Raw genomic sequence first — 19,342 nt, 5'->3', positions numbered from 1 at the left:
TAAAAAAACACAGGGATAAATATAGCGGAAAAAAGAAAAAAAACTTACAAGAAGTATTCCACATGTTCAATGAAGAAAAAGCCAACTGGAGGAGAAAAATCCTAGTAGACCAATACTACCACTACAACTAATCCTAGTAGTCTGTAACTATCTGTTAGCTGGAGGAAGGAAGCAAGCCAAGTTCTTAAGTAAAGACAAAACCTTCCTTGAAATGGCAGGATTTCCCATTGTACAAAGGTATGGCTGGCAGGTACAGACCGGAATGTAACACATCCTACAAATGAAGAGTGAACCTTGAGCTCCTCCTGAGCAGTAACTCTTAGGCACCATAAACCTGCATGTTGCAATACCACAAATATCCAAATGCCACAGAACTGGACATAATCCAGTTAGTATTAACACCAAAAATTTTCCCAAAAATTCCATAGGAATATATCTCAATTCTGTAATAATAGTAAATTAATGAATTAAATGGAAATTGCTTTTTGAATTGAGTTCACCACAAAAGACCAAATTTTCTTAGATGTATTTATTCCATAAGCAAAGGATCTATGAGAACTGTACAAGACAGTACAGATCTACAAGACACCCGAACTCCAGGTAAACAAGAACAGCATATAAAGGCAAATTAACAGTCTCAAAGCAATGGACTAGGATACTTGTTCTGGCTTTATTTCCACCCGAACCTGAAGAAGTAAATCTGTCTCTGTTCATGCAGGATTATTAGGGTCAAAGCTACCTATGGAATAAATTATGCAACACACGCTCAAATGCTATTTGCTACCAGAAAGGACCAGTAGGTAGATACTTGCATCCCACTGCCAAAAATACATGCCTACCTGCTAACTGCACTCACCTTCTGCTGAGTGCAATTACTCACAAAAGAGTCAATAACTATCTCAGCATATCCCCCTTTACTTTTCAACTCCAGACAGAGTTCATTATCACTACTCTTGGCATACTTGCAGTTCTTTCTCCCTCCTTGTAGAATCAGGCTGCCCCAGGAAGTCAAGTCAATTAACTTCAACACCTAGTATACCAGTGAAATGATAACTGCCCCCTAGTTACCTCCACCACCAAGTTCTCAAAAAAAGACTTGACTTGGTGTTTGGCCCAAGGCAGGCAATATCTCCTTGTAAGAATTATGGAAACGATGGAAAATCTGAAACTCCAAATGCATGAGGAAAATGTTCTCACCTTTAAAATATACTTCTTCATTTGCAGAAATTTGTTATTTGAAGATTTATTTTTCAAGTGCAGTCTTTCAAATTACTGGTTTTTTAAATTATTTAAAATTTATTGTTATTTTGCACAAAATGCAGACAGTACTTAACCCCCTGTATCAATGGCAATGGAAGCCTATGTTCAGCAAACACGATGCCTAATCCTGCAGTCTTTAAATTTGTCTTGACCTTACAAAAAGGTTTATTTTAAAAATGATAGTACGATTATTACCTAAATTCACAAACGGAGATCACCTACAGGTGATGTGATCTCTTGTAAGAGAGATGCACCCAGGGTATACACCCAAACTTGACAGGTTATTTTATGAGATGCACCTTTTTTGCCCCCCTTAAAATGATTCCAAGATCTAAACTGCACCCAGTGAAGAAACACCAAGTTTTCCAGGTGAAATCTCTTGTAAACGGATAGGACACCTTTCGCAGGAAGTGAGGGAAGCACTTGAAATTTCCCTCAAGAATTGTAAAAGGAGTATTACGGCCCACTGACATTTCACACGTGAAACACAACCATGTTACAAAAAAGCACCGCCTCGTGAGTGGACACCCTTGACAAGCAAACTGCCTAGGCGAACACCCCCAAAGAACCTGATTAAAGGTAATTACCAGGCCTGGAAATGAACTTTTGTTTTAGAAACTATGTAAACACCAGCGAAGACTTTCTCTTGCCCTAATCCAGCCTGAGGACAACAAATTGGCCAACGGCGGAAGTTGCTTGACGAAATGACTGCAACATGAAATCCATTTTTATGATCATAACAAAACCTTCCTTCCGGGGCCAGGCAAAAACTTGAGAAAACGTCCTTTTGGATGCAACAGGCAATTCTGAACACCCCCCCCCCCCCACAGCCAGCCACTGAGCAAGAGCTTGGCCCGCAGGACCCGAGCACTGGGAGGACGTGCAGAAGCCCCGTTAGAAGCTCGCAGGGGCCCAAGCCGGGCAACCCCCAACCCACCCTAACCCCCCTGCCAGCCGCCGGGCTCAGCCGACGCTCCGCGGCCGCCCCGGCACCTCCCTCGGCCCCCGCGGCCGCCCGGGCACCGGCACTGACCTTCCGCAGGGCCGAGACCAGCAGTCCCCGCCATTTCGGACTGTTCTCTTCGCTGAAGAACTCGTACGGCTGCGGCGCCTGCTGCATGGCCCCGGCGGCAGCGCCTTCGCATCAGGGGCGGCCCGCGGACGGAGCCGGGCCGGGCGGGTGGCCTGACAGGCAGGGCGCGGGCCGCCTCGCCTCGCCGGCCGCCGCCGCCGCCGCCTCCCGCCCGGGCCGCAGCTACGGCCGAGGCGGCTCGGGGGCGGCGCCGGCGGGTGGGCGGAGGCTCCGGGGGCGGTTTCCTCGGCCCCGGCGGCCTCTCGCGCAGCGTCGGCAAAGGAAGCGCCGCGGCCGGAGAGTCCGGGTGACCCCCCAGCTGCGACCGAGGCGGCGGCCTCCTGTCCCGGCGGCGCTGGCCCGCTTCTTGGGGGGCTCCTTCTCCTTTGTCTGGGTTCGAAACCCGCACGGAGTACGGCTGACCTCGCCCTTGCCCCAACTCCCGCTACGGCCGCGGCTGGCGGAGAGCAGCGGCGGCAGCTTGTCTCCTCATTGCCTCACCCCGCCCTCCCAACAGGCAACGCCGCCCGGCCCGCCCGAGTCACCTCCGGAGGTCTCTCGGGACCGAGCGGACGTGCGCGTTGGGAGAACAAGCCACACTCTAGCGCGCAGAGCGCTAGCCACTGCTGCCGCCCCCGTAGCAGCCGCGCACAGCGCCCCGGGGCCGCAGCCCAGCTCCCGGCTCCAGCAGTCGCCGCTCGACCCGCCCCCTGGGCCCGGCGCTCATTATCCTGGGTCGCCGGAGAAGCCCCGCACGGAGCATGCGCGCCGCGGAGCTTGGCAGAGGCGCCGGCGGGTCGCTGGGTTGCAGAAGCGCGGGGGCAGGCGCTGGGAATTGGACTGTGTTGGGGACTTCCTGGGGACCTGTTCCAGACAGACCACCCAAATGACTGTGTTTTACACAAACGCTTCCTTCACTCGACCTTTCCAAGACGATCCTGATTCAGTGCCACTCTGAGTCCCACTACTGCAGTCAGGAGAAGCAGTTGAGGATGGGGAGGGAAAGGAGCATTCGGCCAGACTAGATGTTTGACGTGTGCTCTCCACGGCTGTTGGGTATATAGGAGGTAGTTAACTATTTCATCAAGTGATGTTTTGAGGAGTTAGGGAATGTGAGACGTGGAAAGCTCTCAGCACACAGTGGGATCAGCCACCAGCAGCAAGGAAGGGAAAAGGAAGAGCACGGTGAAAAAACAACTGTACCTCTCATCAGTAACTCAACAATTGTCCTTTCCCAAAACACACATCAGTTTGTCATTTGGCAAAGTCAGAATGACAGAGCTGGAAAATTCATTTTTCTAACCCAAGTATTCACTGAATCACGAATTTCTTCTAATAAAGTCACGTCCACATTCCCATGTACTTGGGATAAAAAGATAGTGAAGTGCTTTTATTTCTCCAATTTTCAGTCAGTGATGGCAAAGACTTAGGCTTATACAAACTGTCTACTATCTCTTCTCTTCCGGAACTCCAGCTGTATACTACTAGGCTGTCAGACTACTAGACCGTGCTTGTATTATAGGGTGAAGTTGTTAGTGAAAGTTTCATTCTTGGCCAAGGATATTGGAAACCACGTCTTAGCCAAATCTGGCCTGAAAACACATTCTGTTTATCTAGATCTATATTTAAATTTTAAAATTGTTAACATTTTAAAGTCAAGAAATTTTTTTATAAAAATGGATTTCCATTCTCTTGACAAAAATCTCACAACACTGGGCCCTGCTGCATTCCTGCAAAGGAATAATCAGCAGGCAGTGGGTAGTGGCTGCCCTCTTTAGAAAAGTATGCCATCCCATTTCCAGTTGGCTATACTCCCTACCTGGCACTCTCCACCCTTTTATGTAACCTGCCTAGTCTCTACAGGCTTCTGAGTTGTGATCTCTAAGCTAGGCAAACAGAAATGTGATCTATGTGCATGTGGGGGATAATCCAAGAATGACACCCGTAACAATCCCAATGAGACAAATGGGCCATCCAGAATAAAATGTTGGATCCATACCCCACACTCCACACTAGGATAAACTGCAGAAGTGTCAAAGACTTAAATGTAAAAAATCAAAACCATAAAATAATTTGTAACTTCAGAATACGAAAGACCTTTCTACTATGAAATAAAATGTAGAAGATTGAAAATCTATTTTTAAAAATGAATGGAAAAAAAAATCACAAGGTAAGCCAAGAGGCAGGTGACAAATTGAAAAAAATATTTGCAACTCATTTCTAAATAGCTGGTTTCCTTAATATCTAAAAGGGTTCCTACAGGGGCACCTGGGTCGCTCAGAAAGTTAAGCATCTGACTCGATCTCAGCTCAGGTCTCAATCTCAGGTCATGAGTTCATGACCTGAGTGTAGGGTTCCATGTGGGGCCTACTTCAAATAAATAGTTCCTACAAATTAGTAAGACCAAAACTTGAGGAGGAAAATGGATAAAATATATGAAAAAACAGTTCACAGAAAAGGAAATATAAATGTCTCTTAAATGTATTGAACATGGGGATACCTGGGTGGCTCAGTCGGTTAGGTGTCTGCTTTTAGCTCAGGTCATGATCCCAGGGTTCTGGGATTGGGACCCATTTGGGGCTCCTTGCTGAGGGGGGAGCCTGCTTCACTTTCTCCCTCTCCATTGCCTGTTGCTCCCCTTACTTATGCTCTCCTTCTCTCTCTGTCAAATAAATCTTTTTAAAAATTTTCCAACCCCATTATAAACACTTGCTTAAAGTGTTAAAAAAAAAAATGGACATATTGGGGGTTCCTGGCTGGCTGTCAGTAGAGGCTGAGACTCTTGATCTCAAGGTTGTGAGTCTGAGTCCCATGTTGGTGTAGAGATTACTTAAAAATAAAATCTTTTTTAAAAAATATAAGTATTGGGGGTACAAGGGTAGCTCAGTGGGTTAAGCATCTGTCTCTGGCTCAGGTCATATTCCCAGGGTCCTGGGATCAAGCTCCACCAGCAGGGAGCTCTTTGCTCAGCAGGGAGCCTGTTTTTCTCTTTCTCATTGCTCCTCCCCCTGCTCTCTCAAATAAATAAAATCTTTTTAAATTAAAAAAAAAATGGAAGCATTAAACATATATAATACTTGATCATAAATCTGAGTTAAAATTAATATGCTATATCAATTATTTGATAAATAGTAATTTTATCTTTTTAGAACTTAGAATGACTTTGGGGAGATAACTTGAATAATCTAAGCATATCTCAAATTTTCAAAGGCAGAGATAATGTACCACTAATATTCTCCCACTGAAAGGCATTTTTAAGAAGGGCTTACTCAACATTTCTCCCATTTTCTCTCTCCTACTTCCTCAATTTATTTAAAGCTACAAGTGTTGCTAGTCAGAAGCAAACCAAAGCAATGCCACAGGAAACAATATATGTCATTGTCACTCACTTTCATGGTTTGTTGTAGCTAACTCTGGTCCTGTTACAGTCCACCTGCTGAAAAGAAGTTGGAGCAGGCTCTCAGACAGATCATTTGCCCTATAACCCTTATGGGAAGCTTATGCCCAGAAACTCAACCCGGTAAGAGAGAACAGACCAGATTGTCTTCCTAAGAGAAACTAATTATTTATGAAACTCCAATTTGATTTAATGCCCCCCCCCCACCTCCTGCAAAGCATTGTGTGTTTTACATATTCTGTTACGGAACGGAAACAATGTTCCCTGGTGCTCTGGGGTATGAAGATGACACTGAGGTCAGCCACATATTGCCACCATTACCAAATGGAAAGCCATTTTCTTAAGTGGGGAAGTGCTCTACTTTTTACTTAAAATATAAACCTCCTTTTTTCTTTTTTTTTTTCAGGTTTTTTTTTTCATTTTTTTTAAGATTGGCTGCTATTTAGAGCTATGATAGTTCATGTTTCACACACTAAACATTTACTTGAATCAGAGTTTTTATGAAACTAAAAATTATGTGCACAACACTAAGGCTCATTAAAATATTTTAATATTAATTTACATTCTTCTTCTTTTAGAAGTACACAAAACTTTTAAATAGCATATCAGTATTACACAACAAACCCAATTAATATAAATATAAAATGTTTTACAAACATAATAACCTACACATTCACTTTCAATAATTTTTTCACTTGTATTTTTTGGGGGTATAATATAGACCCAAATGGAATAGGGGTTGCTTTAATTAGGATAGTTATTTTTGTAACTTCAGTCTTTCACAGCTTAGTATATATGCAATCTCACTGTTTATGAAATAGAGAATTATAAAATTTTCCATCTCTTAATAGTCTTGTAATGGAACAAAAAAATATCTGTGTGTCACATTTCTTGGAGGAATCAGTTGTTATGAAGAACCATTAGGGCTGGTTTCTGAATGCTTTCAAAACGCTCATCCCAAGTGTCAAATAATTGCCTTGTCTATACCTGGGATGTGCTACTTCTTGAACATGAGCTGGTGATACAGCCTTTCAAATTAATGGTTGAGGTAGTTCAAACAATGTAATCACTGAGGCTTGAAGTGAAAAGGAAGAAAACAGAAGTTTTTCCTATCAGTCAAAATGCACATCCTTACTTATCTATCACATAGATTTGGAAAGATAAGAGGAAAGAAAGAAGAGTAGAAGATTAATCCTGAGAGAGCATATATATGAGGGAATGAATGAAAATGTTTCACCTACATGATGGTTCTGTAATAGAAAAGTTTTCCCAAACAATAAGAAGTCATAAATTCATTTATATTTCTATTTTCTAACTTTCTGAACTGCAAGAATCATTTCAACAGATACCACACACATATATACAATATACAGTACCGGCACTGGGCCATAATTTGAAATACTCATGAAGTACACATGAATGTAAGGCACTTTTGCGGTTTACAAAAGTGAATGCCTCAAAGTTAGGTTATTTCCCCCAAATGAAGAAATATCCTCATAAAAGTTCACAGGATCCCTGAAAACTAAGTAGGCATGAATAATTAGTGATCTTGGCCAAAGTTTGAGAAACTTGGGTGACTGAAAAACAGAGATATAGAGGTAAATAATTTTTTAAATTACAGAGTTCTATATATCAGTGTTAGGATCCTAAAACTGCTCTCATAAAAACCTATCAGTTCTAAATCCTAAGTTCTTTTTTCTCAACCACAAAAGACTATAAAAAGTCAGCAAGAACCACCATAGTGTACTGCTGTTTGGATTTAGTGGTAATCCCAAAAGACTGGAAATAATAAAGACTTTACGTTTCTTTTGCAAAGTTATTTCTTACAAATATTATAGCTAGATAGAATCTTATTCAAACTACTTAAAAATGTGAAATTTCATATATTTTCTTTAAATCAAGAATTTTAAAATCCCAAATACAAATAGTGTTGCTCCAAATAATGTGAGCTTTCCTATGACTCTTCAAAACTAAAAGGAGGTTTGCAACCTACAATATACTATATTTTCTTATTTAGCAGAGAATAAAAAGCTTGGAAATCATAAAGCCAAAAAGTTAAGGGAACAATCAATTTTTTGTGACATCATTCCCAGAAATTCTAGAAAGTCAAATCTCTAGATCATGGTTGGTAAGGACAGGTCAATAACAAAGGGATTCAGGACAGATACAACTGTACCTTGCTTCTTTATTCACAAAATGAAAGAGGATGGACTTTAAAAATTATTATTTCTATATTACAGCATTCTAACAATTCAGTTGTTAGGATACCTAAAAAGGAGATTTTCAAATCATTTTCCTTAAATTAAAGGATGCAATTAGTATATTCTTGTTGCTGAATATGGAAATTAAAATGCATACCTAGCTCCTTACATTATTTACAATTTAAATCTTTGTTGCACTTCATCTGCAATCATTCCAGAAATTGCAAGAGAAGAAGTAGCTGCAGGGGAGGGTGCATTTCTCACATGAAGAATGCGATTTCCAATATCTCCAACTCCTCCATCAAATACAAAATCCTCTACCAGATTTCCATCTCTATCCAGGGCTTGGGCTCTTACTCCAGCTGGACCTCTGCAAAACCAAGAGTGATAGTCAACTGTCTGGAAGAGATAGGACACTTTACAAAACAGTGGTTTCAAAGTATTCTTAAATCAATAAAGTCTTTATTTTTCTAAATGCACAATTACGCAGAAACCCAATAGGTTTGTGTTGAGCCAAAGGCTATTAGTTTGTAGCCTGTCAAATATATCCTTAGCCTAGAGTACGTTACGTGTTACATGCCTGTCACATAACAGTGTCAATAAATGCTTACCAAAGAATACACAAATATTTACTTATAAATATTTGTTTTTCCCCAAAGTAGCAGATAAATCCACAATTAGAGCAGATAAATCCACAATTAGAACTGATGAATTAATTTGGGTTTATAAGATGAATTTATTATAAAATCAGTCAATGGGAATAAATAAATCTCTTCTAATATAAAACAATAAAAATAGGAGTTATGTATGTCAGTTGCATTCCTAAATATCCACTACAGAATTTGATTTATTTTTGCATTTTTTTAAAAGATTTTATTTATTTATTTGACAGAGAGATCACAAGTAGGCAGAGAGGCAGGCAGAGAGAGGGAGAAAAGCAGGCTCCCTGCTGAGCAGAGAGCCCGATTCAGGACTCCATCCCAGGACCCTGAGATCATGACCTGAGCTGAAGGCAGAGGCTTAACCCACTGAGGCCACCCAGGTGCCCTGCATTTTGTTTTGATTGTAAATTAAAATTGATGGAGAGCAGTATCTGCAAATGCCAGCAAGTTATTTTTTGTAGTTTGTTTTTATTTTCAACAGTTTAGCCTTCCCTATCAGGTTAGCCTTTGATTAAATGAGATGATAGAATGGGGCGCCTGGGTGGCTCAGTGGGTTGAAGCCTCTGCCTCCAGCTCAGGTCATGGTCCCGGGTTCCTGGGATCGAGCCCCATGTCAGGCTCTCTGCTCCGTGTCGCGCCTGCTTCACCCCAACCCCGACCCCTGCCTGCCTCTCTGCCTACTTGTGATCTCTGTCTGTCAAATAAATAAATAATCTTAAAAAAAAGAGAGAGAGATGATAGGAAAAGCAAAAAATGAATTAACTTGGCAGCATGTTAATATGGTAAGAGCCCTTACGACTGAAAGTTCTGCTTTGTAACACTTGAGTTCCTAAATTAGTTTTTTTTAAAGATAGTTAAAACTAACAGATGAAATCCGAATAAAAATATTTGTGAATCCAAAAGTACCTCCCTTATACAAGACTAAGCAAGGTTGTGTCATATATTGAATTCGTGTGCAACGCAGTGGCCAAGAACACCCAGTTCCTAAGGGTAAGACCTAAGGCAAGCCTGCCCATCATGGAATTAACTGGCCGCAGGTTGCCCGAGGCCTTCAATCTGTTACAAATGAGCGAGCTAGACACCACTGTGGGGCTTTATGAGTCCTGAATTCTTACTGGGTTGCTGAAGATTCCATGTACAAATTCTCTGAGGTTATGCTCATTGATCCACTCCATAAAGCTATCAGAAGAAACTCTGACACCCAGCAGATCACCACACCACAAGCACAGGGAGATGTGAGGGCTGATATTTGCAGGCCGCCAGAGCCAAGAGCTCCGGCCTTGAAAGGGTCATAAGTTCCAGCACACTATTAGAGGGTCTTGCTGTGTAAAATGGACAAGACGTGATACTCTCCAGCTCCACCATTACTGCTAATAATATCTGTAAAATTCTTACCTAATAAACAGTTAGGACAGTTATGTCCATTAAAGTGTTCTTTGTCTGTTAAAATGAGTTGTCTGCAGATTGTTTCATGAATGCGCTGGCAAAACTATGAAAGTTGAAGTACAATAATGTTTGAAGACTATTAAGTGATGGTGTATTTTGTTTCTGATAAACACTTTTGTCTTTGCTTTATCTTATTAGGGAGTTTATAGGCCAGTGTTTAAAATGCTCTTTGGGGGCACCTGGGTGGGTCAGTGGGTTAAGCTGCTGCCTTCAGCTCAGGTCGTGATCTCAGGGTCCTGGGACTGAGTCCCGTGTCAGGCTCTCTGCTCAGCGGGGAGCCTGCTTCCCTCTCTCTCTCTCTCTCTCTGCCTGCCTCTCTGTCTATTTGTGATCTCTGTCTGTCAAATAAATAAATAAAATCTTTTAAATAAATAAATAAATAAAATGCTGTTTGGTATAAGAGTTATAAAATAAATTCTGTAAAAGTGGAATGCAGAAGCTAGCCATGTCATTTGTTGGTGCATATAATGAAACCTACTCTTTGCTGGGGTGATGTAATGCTCTGCTGGTTTAGTCTCAAATGGCTGTTTTTAGAGGTCTGGTAAGAACAAGCTTTTTAAATTGGATTTTGCTTGGAAATGTGAAGAACATCCTAATCTTTTATCATGATCATATACAGAATAATAAAGCTAACCAGAGCCCACATTTTGAGGTTGAATCCACCATTCTACTTATATAATGGCTGCTTCTAAAAGAATAGTTTAAAAGAATGCCACCATTTTTAGGAGAATTGAATAAAGCTGTTGTAAGAGGGTTCTCTTACAAACGAAAATAAATCTTGCTTAACCTAAAAACAACAACAAAAAATTACCTCCCTTGGAACTGTTCAGAAAACGGAGTTTGAAAATAGCTGTCTTAGGGGGTGCCTGGCTGGCTAAGTTGGAAAAGCAGGCAACTCTTGATCCTGAGGTTGTGAGTTCAAGCCCCATGTTAGGCATAGAGCTTACTTAAAATAATAATTAAAAAAAAGAAAGAAAGAAAGAAAACAGCTGCCTCAAACACACCATAAAGACTCAAGAAATCAGGCAAACACATTAAATATTTGGGATTCTGGGCCAATGAAGATTAAGTACTTAGGAAGACAGAACACTAGAAGAGCACTGCCTTCTAATGATATTAAGATAATGATCATAATAACTAATAACTATTATTTACTAAGTGCTTTCCCTGTACTAGGAATGCTAATTCTCACAACAACTATAAGAGGCTGATACCATTTATATTTAACAGCAAAGAAGCACAGATTAAATAACTTGCCTGAAGTTACACCGCTATAACTGTTCCTTTGTAGAGAGGTAAATAAGAAGTACAAGAGTATAAGGTTCTACAATAAGGATATATAATCTGCCCTCTGGAAGCTTGCAGGGAACCTGGGCAGGGGGGTTTTGGGGTATAAGGATTTCCAAGGAAGAATCAGATACAACACTTAGAACACAAAAAGAACCAGATTGAAGCTAACATTTCTTTGGGTAAGGACATAGATCAGCTGATACACTGTGTTATCAGCCAGCACGTGCTCCATTTTATACATTCTGTACTTGTAGCTTATCTCAGCTCATCAAAGCAGCACTTCTCTCCTATTTTCCTGAACAATGCTGCTGTTGCTCTTAAGAGCATCTCTGGGAGTTTTCTTGTCCTGCTCCTTTTATCTGGCATAAAGCCAACACGTAGGGGACACACAGTGGCAAGACTAATCCTTGATGTTGAATGATCAAAATAAAAACTTCCCTCTCTTACAGAGATTTAGTTAGTACATTCCCTTGACTTCCCCTTCTAAGCAAATACAATACTGATTAACTGCAATTACAAATATGTCTATACTTAACTTCTCTTACAAACAACAATTATTTTCTCAGCGTCCCCTCCAGCCCAAGTGTTCAAAGTGTAATCCAAAGTGTAAAAAACAATATGCAATATTGTTTTTCTAAGGATCTCTCTTGAGCTCAAACTAAAGTTAACTATTTAACAGGAAATGTTTAAACTACAAAACTCTTTGTGTTGCCTCTTCAGCACTTAAAGCAACTTCAGGGTTTTTCTTTGCATGATTACATATAGGCATTCCCCAACAGAACACCTCCTCTTGACATGAGCATTATAACGTGAAATTTCAGGTAAAATAAACCATGAATTTCCTAAGGGCCAACATCTTATACACCACCCCTACTTTATCCTCATGTCTAGATTTGTGCCTTGTACATACTACGTACTCAATAAGACTAGAAACTTTGTTTTTTCACTTCTAATTTTTTTTTTTAAGATTTATGTATTTATTTGATAGAGAGAGACAGCGAGAGAAAGAACACAAGCAGGGGAAGTGGGAGATGGAGAAGCAGCCTTCCTGCTGAGAAGGGAGCCTGACATGGGACTCAATCCCAGGACCCTGGGATCATGACCTGAGCTGAAGGCAGATGCTTAATGACTGAGCCATCCAGGTGCCCCAACTTCTATTTTTTTTTTAAGCAGGCAAACTATACCCAGTGTGGAGCCCCATGTGGGGCCAGAACCCAGAACCTTGATCCTAAGATCAAGACCTGAGCTGATATCAAAAGTTGGACACTTAACTGATTAAGCCACCCAGGTACTCCTCAACTTCTAATTCTTTAAAATTTTATTTTAATAGCTGAAAAAAAGCTAGTGTATTTAATATTTGTGAATTCAGCTACATTGGGCAGTTTAGTGCTATCTATAGCCATGTATTTTGCTATATTTACAGCTAAATTTAATTAGCCATGTATTTTGCTATATTTACAGCTAAATTTAATGGGAATGTAAACTCTAAACCCTTAAATATGTCTAGAAACAAAAGGCATTCCTTCATCTAAAGAGTGCTGTCTTTATTGCTTTACTGTTCTGTGGCAGGCATTATCCTGTGAGCTGGAAAAGAGCTATGAAAGGCTACAATTGACATCTTTGACCAGTTCCAAACAGGACAATTAAGTATTTTATAAAACTCACCATGGGATCTACTGTTAATCTAAAAATAGAAGTTCACATGAGCATATTGTATGGGGAAAGTAAACTACTCCACCTTAATTTCCAAACATGAAGGAGGGATATTTTTGTTACTCATCCTCACCCTAAATGGACTGACAGGAGAACATGGTTTTTCTATGCCCAGTTTCTGAATTTTGTTGAGAACTTGACTTGGGGATTAGAACTTTCTGAGCTTTTGTATATATTTTCTGAGGGCTTGAATAACACAAGCATTCTGTAATGGGAGTTGTGGAGTCCTATACATATTCAATCAAGTATTTTAATTGTGTTATTCAAATCTTCTAATGTTTTACGTGCTTGATCTATCTTCTATCAACAAATGGGTCTTAAAATCACCACAACTGTGGATTGGTTGATTTCTGATTGCAGTTATGTTCACTTTTGTTCTACTTCATATCTCTGTTATTATATGCAACAAGTTTATAGTGACCTTCTTTATCACTAATAATTTTTGCCTTAAAGTGTATTTTATCTAAAATGACTAGTACTCATCTTTCTTCTTCTTCTTCTTCTTCTTTTTTTTCCTTTCTAAGATTTTATTTATTGGGACACTTGGGTGGCTCAGTTGGTTAAATATCTGCCTTTGGCTCAGGTCATGATCCTAGGGTCCGGGGATTAACCCTCATCTGGGTCCTTGCTCAGTGGGGAGGCTGCTTCTCCCTCTGCCTGCTGCTCCTCCTGCTTGTACTCTCTTTCTCTGACAAATAAATCTTTTTTTAAAAAAAAGACTTCCTGAGATCATGACCTGATCCAAAACCAAGAGCTGGACACTCAATCAGCTGAGCCACCCAGGTGTCCCTACTGATCTTTCTTCTAATAAGCAATTTGCCTAGCACATAGATGAAATTTTTTAATCCAACATGACAATTTCTCTCTTAACTACTAAGTATACCTAAATTTATTGTAATCACTGATGATTTCTGCCATATTATTTTATGTTATTTAACCTGATTTTCCTGGCATTCACAACCACATGAATTTCAAGGGATTTTTATATTTTCTCCGGACTCTTGAGTATTTTGCAGTGTGAGGGTTGCCAAATTCTCTAAACTAGTTGTTCTTAACCAAGGGAGATTTTGCCCCCTAGAGGACGTTTTGCAATGTCTGGAGACATTTTTGGTTCTAACTAGTGCTGGCATTTAGTAGGTAAAGTCCAGAGACACTGCTAAATATTCCATAATGAACTGGACAATCTCCCACAACAAAGAATTATTTGGACCAAAATTTCAATACTGCCAAGATTGGGAAGCCTTGATCTAGATGACCTTAATTGTAGGAATGTCTGGCTTTCACCTTTGCCTTTCACAATGACATACATAGTCTCTAACTATCACTCACCATGAAAACATCTTGCCTGAAAATTTACTCTAAAATTCCCCCAAATAATTCATTTTTTTTAAATGAAATGTGGGAAAAAGAGGGGATCCTGGCATATGTGTCTTCATCTTTTCCACTCTTAAAGTACTAACAGATAAAAACTGTTAGATTACCATGTCAAAATTAATCACAGAAAAAAATGAAAGGACTTCAGAGCTAAAATTAAGAACCTGAGAAACTATCACTTAACAATGAGAAATTTATATACCTAGGGGAGCCTGAGTGACTCATTCGGTTAAGTGTCTGTCTTTGGCTCAGGTCATGGTCTCAAGGTGCTGGGATCGAGCCCCGTGTCAGGCTCCCTGCTTGGCAAGGAGCCTGTTTCTCCCTCTCCCTCCACCCCCTGCTTGTGCTCTCTCTGTATTGCTCTCAAATAATTTTTTTTTAAAGTAGAAATTTATATACCTAGTACATGTATTTGACAGATTATAACTTTACATTCTAATCCAATGTTCATCAGTAAATTATTGCCCCAAAAGTTCTGGCTAAGCAGTAGGAAGTCAAGCTGGATGCCCTTCAGTGGCAATTTAAGGATACACTCTTAACCTAAATATCCTACTGACAGTGTAGCTTTAGTTCTTTTGACTATCTAAAACTGCTTAATATGCTTCTCCTCAAAATTAATGATAGAACACTTATGGTTTTACTGCATTGAGCTGCAAGACAGGCAGGACTTGATTTTCAAAATGTGGGAAAGTCAACTGATCTTATTTTATTATTATTATTTAATATTGCAGGCATATAACAAGGTACAGAGAATAACATAATAAACACCTATTTCTTTCTTTCTTTCTCTTTTTCTTTTTTACCAAACAGCTTAAGAAATAAAGCTCATAAGGGGCGCCTGGGTGACTCAATGGGTTAAAGCCTCTGCCTTCGGCTCAGGTCATGGTCCCAGGGTCCTGGTATCGAGCTCCGCATCCGGCTGTCTGCTTGGCAGGGCGCCTGCTTCCTCCTCTCTCTGCCTGCCTCTCTGCCTACTTGTGGTCTCTGTCTGTTAAATAAATAAATAAAATATATTTTTTTAAATTAAAAAGAAAGAAAGCAAGCTCATAGATATGACAGAAGCCACTTATGGAACTCTGATCCCATCCCCTTCTCTCCCCAAAGGTAACCACTCTCTCGAATTAGATGCTTATTACTTCCATGCTTGTTACTATTTTCACATAAACTATATAAGCCATAAACTATATATGGTATTGTTCAAACTGATATAAATGATATCAAACATATTTTCTATAAATTCCTTTTTGCTACTGATAATTTCCTTCTTTTAATAGCTACAAGAATCAAGAGAAGGAGTGTATGGAATCGCTGAATGTGTCCAGCTTCTCTGTCTCCAAAGAAAAATCCTCTGATCAGGTTGAATTTATCCCTAAATGTACCTGTCTACAGAGCTGTGTGCCCTTTTCTACTACATGCTAATGAATCTGGAAAATGAAATTCACATTCTTACGTCCAGATACAAGGAATACTCAACAAAACCCAATTCTACAACATAAAATCTACTGGTCTAAAGAGTTTTCCCCAGGCGTCTATGAAAGGGTGGTAATAGAATATGGGTGGTGAATTCACTGCAACTGTTCATATACAGAATTCACTATGTCCACCTATTGTGGACCTTTTTGTTTTTGTTTTTTAATTTTATTTATTTATTTGAGAGACAGAGAGTGAGTTAAGAAAATGAGTGGGAAGAGGGGCAGATGGAGAAGCAGACTCACTGCTGAGAAGAAAGCACAATACAGGACTCAATCCCAGGACCCTGTGAGTGTGACCTGAGCTGAAGGTAGATGTTTAACCAACTAAGCTACCCAGATACCCCACCTATTGTGTTTTTTAAGGAATATTAATAGCAGTAAAAGAGACCAGATTTGACCACTCTATTTTCAGATATAAAACAGAAGAAGACTGCTAAAGCAGACCACTGAAAACACACAAGCCTTTATTTATAGGTGAGTGAAAGAAAAGAAAGCCTAGATCTTTTTATCCCTTCAATTTCAGGAGGTGAGTAGAAGGAGTGAGAGAGATATGAGTAAAAACATTAGCTGGGTTTTAATAGTTCTTCTAAGGATTCAAAGAGGCTGGTCTGAGAATGATACCTTAAGAGTCAGATTTAGACCATGACGCTCAACTCCCCTAGGGGAGACAGCTGACATGATTACTGCTCTCTTTCCAGGCAAGTTCAGCAGCTGTTATTGAGAAGACAGACACTCAGTGCCCCAGAGATTCATGGAGGGATGGATTCATGGACGGAGAGTACTTCAAAGTACATTGCTGATTAGGCCTAACAATAGCTTGGTCAGGGAAAATGATGAACACCCTAAAATATCACCAAACAGAAAAAGAAAATACGCTTGGGTGGTATTTAGGACAATGTACAGCTTAAGTCCAGAAAGCCTTTTATCCTTGAGAAAAAAAGTTATCCTTCCTTCTTGAGTTATTCTTCCTTGTCCACACACCCCTGCAGTACTAGGACTCAGATTGGCTGTTACCACACTACTTCCCACTTCTGGCCTGCAAGTACAATTCCTGAGTGGAGCAGGATCCAAGAAAGAACAAAAAAGGGAGAAAGGAAGACATCACGTATAGAAGTATGTCTAAAAGGTTGTAAAAAGCAATCAAAATGTAATATTTTCTGTGTTTCTTACCTAGGTAACATGATGATCAGTGATCTTACACAGAATTAAAACCAAAAGGCTTTGCAATGACAAGAGTGAGTAGCCAGGGAGATTAAAAAATTTCAGGCAAGATGTTTTTATCATGAGTAACAGCTAGACATGAAGGTTAAGGTGGCATCACAATACAGCTGCGGTGGACAGTTCAGTATAATGCTGTAAGTTGGTCAGAAAACTGTAAACGCACGTAGCTCAGGCACTAAGGGCCAGGATACAGCATGGTCAGATGCCTGCACTGCAACAACTCAACAGCTTGCTGGAAAAGAGAGGGCACACGTGGGCACGCGGACTCTGCAAGGGTGCTTATGAGTCACCAAGTCAGAACCACCTCCCAAGGTCACCTTGGTCATGACCACATTTGCAATCCTTACAGCTTTTCCTTACCTCAGTATATCACTGGTAGTAATTTCAGGGATAAACTTTTGAAGGTGCTTCACTGTTGCACTGAGAAAACAGGCTTTATACATTTCATTGACTCCATAGGAAAAATTCTGGAACACCAATTTAATCAAGCCACTGAAAGAAAAAAATTTTATGGGAGAAAGGAATTCTTTATTACTATGAAACATCTTTACAACTATGAGATTTGGGGAGGTGGCATCACAAAAATATAGGCAAAATCAGAAAAAAAAACCCATATATTAAAAGTAAATCAACTTTTGATTTACTTGAAGAAGGAAACTTCATCAAAGGAATACCTTCCAAACTTAAATTCCTAGGAATGGTTTCAAACTGGAATTCTATAATATCTGCCAACATCAAGGTTTTCTAATGCAAATGTTACACGCTTTCAAAATCACACCTAAAAGGCATTAACAGATCTTTAAGTCAGAGTCATAAAGCAAATGGATTACCTACTTTTCTTTAGTCAGCCAGAGGTAAGATACTCCAGGTCCTCAAGCAGGACTCTACGGAGCCTGTGTGTACATATATGTGTTTTTATATGCACACATGCTAGGAAGCCCCATCCTAAAATCTCTGTTTCAGAATCAGTGAAGGGTGAAACTCAAGTACAGCTTAACAAGCTTTCTAATGATTTTGATGTGAAAACCTCTAGAGTGCAACACTCTTAAAAGGACCAAACAAAATACCTCACTGAGTTATTTCTTACAATAATAAAGAATCTGCTATCTAGGTCAACACAATTTATTGTTAGTTTTCCATGAAAGGAAACAACTTTGTTATCAGCAATTTCTCCAGTGGTTTTCAAAATAATGGTGACTGACTTGAAATGATCTTATCAAAGTAAGCCACCTACTGATTTTGAAAGAAACTTTTTTTTTTCAAACTCAACTAGAAGATTAGCCAAACAAGATTTGGATTGTCAGATATGTGTTTGTCTCTTGATCTTGTTCTTTCTGAACAAGACACTACCCTGGCTCATGAGAATTTTCTTTTTTTTTTCTGTTTCTCTTTTTAAAAAGATCTTATCAACAGATCGAGACAGACAGATCAAGAGCCAGAGAGCACAAGCGGAGGGAATGGCAGAGGGAAAGGAAGAAGCAGGCTCATCCCTGAGCAGGGAACATGACAAGACTCCACCCCAGGTCCCTGAGATCATGGGATCATGATCTGATCTGAAGGCAGATGCTTAACCATTTGAGCCACCCAGGTGCCCCCGAAATTTCATGACGTAGTTAAACCTTGTGTTTATTCCACAAAGCTCTTAATCTGGATTAATAAAAAAATCAATATACAATCACAAATATGAGGATTTACACAATGGAATATCAAGAAAGATAAAATTTCCCACATTAAAAATATAAGCATATAAAATATTTTTTGTCATGTAAATAAAGTTACCTCTTGATAATTACATCCATAACATCTCTGGCACTGAAGTCAAAGGGTTTATAGCCTTCTCGTTTAAAGGCAAGAACCGCATTGGGCCCTAGCCAAATAGTGCCGTCCATCCTAGGTGTGAAGTGAACTCCTAGGAAAGGAAACCGGCTATCTGGGACCTATGGATTTAATATGTCAAAGAGTTATCATTTCATATTACATTCTATTATACATGCAAGCACTAATCTGATAATATAAAACACTGTCTTCTGATGTATTTTAGTTGCATTACTTTTGATCTGTTACTCAGATATTCCTTCCTATATTTACATGCTTCTGCCTAGAAATGTCACACAGGAAACAGTGATGCTATTGACATCAATATACACTGTCCCATGTGTTCCTCTTTCTGGATTAAAAAAAAAAGAGAGAGAGAACTGTCCTAGTTCAGGTTATGCCCCGCTCCCCAGCCCCTC

At 39.9% G+C, this 19,342-nt stretch overlaps 2 protein-coding genes across 5 annotated transcripts in view; both read right to left on the bottom strand.

Annotated features, from left to right (window-relative positions):
• Positions 1 to 2,528, bottom strand: part of SOS2 (SOS Ras/Rho guanine nucleotide exchange factor 2) — a 78,913-nt gene extending 76,385 nt beyond the window's left edge. For all 4 annotated transcript variants that reach the window (XM_082735140.1, XM_082735142.1, XM_082735141.1 and 1 more), the window contains exon 1: positions 2,294 to 2,528. In XM_082735140.1, the coding sequence (XP_082591266.1) occupies positions 2,294 to 2,380 (87 nt within the window). In that variant the 5' untranslated portion in view covers positions 2,381 to 2,528. The remainder of the gene's footprint in view (positions 1 to 2,293) is intronic.
• A 3,729-nt stretch (positions 2,529 to 6,257) lies between these two features.
• L2HGDH (L-2-hydroxyglutarate dehydrogenase) overlaps positions 6,258 to 19,342 on the bottom strand; it is a 40,796-nt gene continuing 27,711 nt past the window's right edge. The window contains exons 8-10 of the mRNA XM_082735172.1: positions 18,888 to 19,045; positions 17,469 to 17,600; positions 6,258 to 8,300 (exon numbers count right to left, since the gene is read on the bottom strand). Of these exons, the coding sequence (XP_082591298.1) occupies positions 8,105 to 8,300; positions 17,469 to 17,600; positions 18,888 to 19,045 (486 nt within the window). The 3' untranslated portion in view covers positions 6,258 to 8,104. The remainder of the gene's footprint in view (positions 8,301 to 17,468; positions 17,601 to 18,887; positions 19,046 to 19,342) is intronic.

This window comes from Mustela nivalis (genome assembly GCF_964662115.1).
Source record: "Mustela nivalis genome assembly, chromosome: 6".
NCBI classification, from domain to species: domain Eukaryota; kingdom Metazoa; phylum Chordata; class Mammalia; order Carnivora; family Mustelidae; genus Mustela; species Mustela nivalis.
This window is presented reverse-complemented; position numbering and strand designations above follow the sequence as displayed.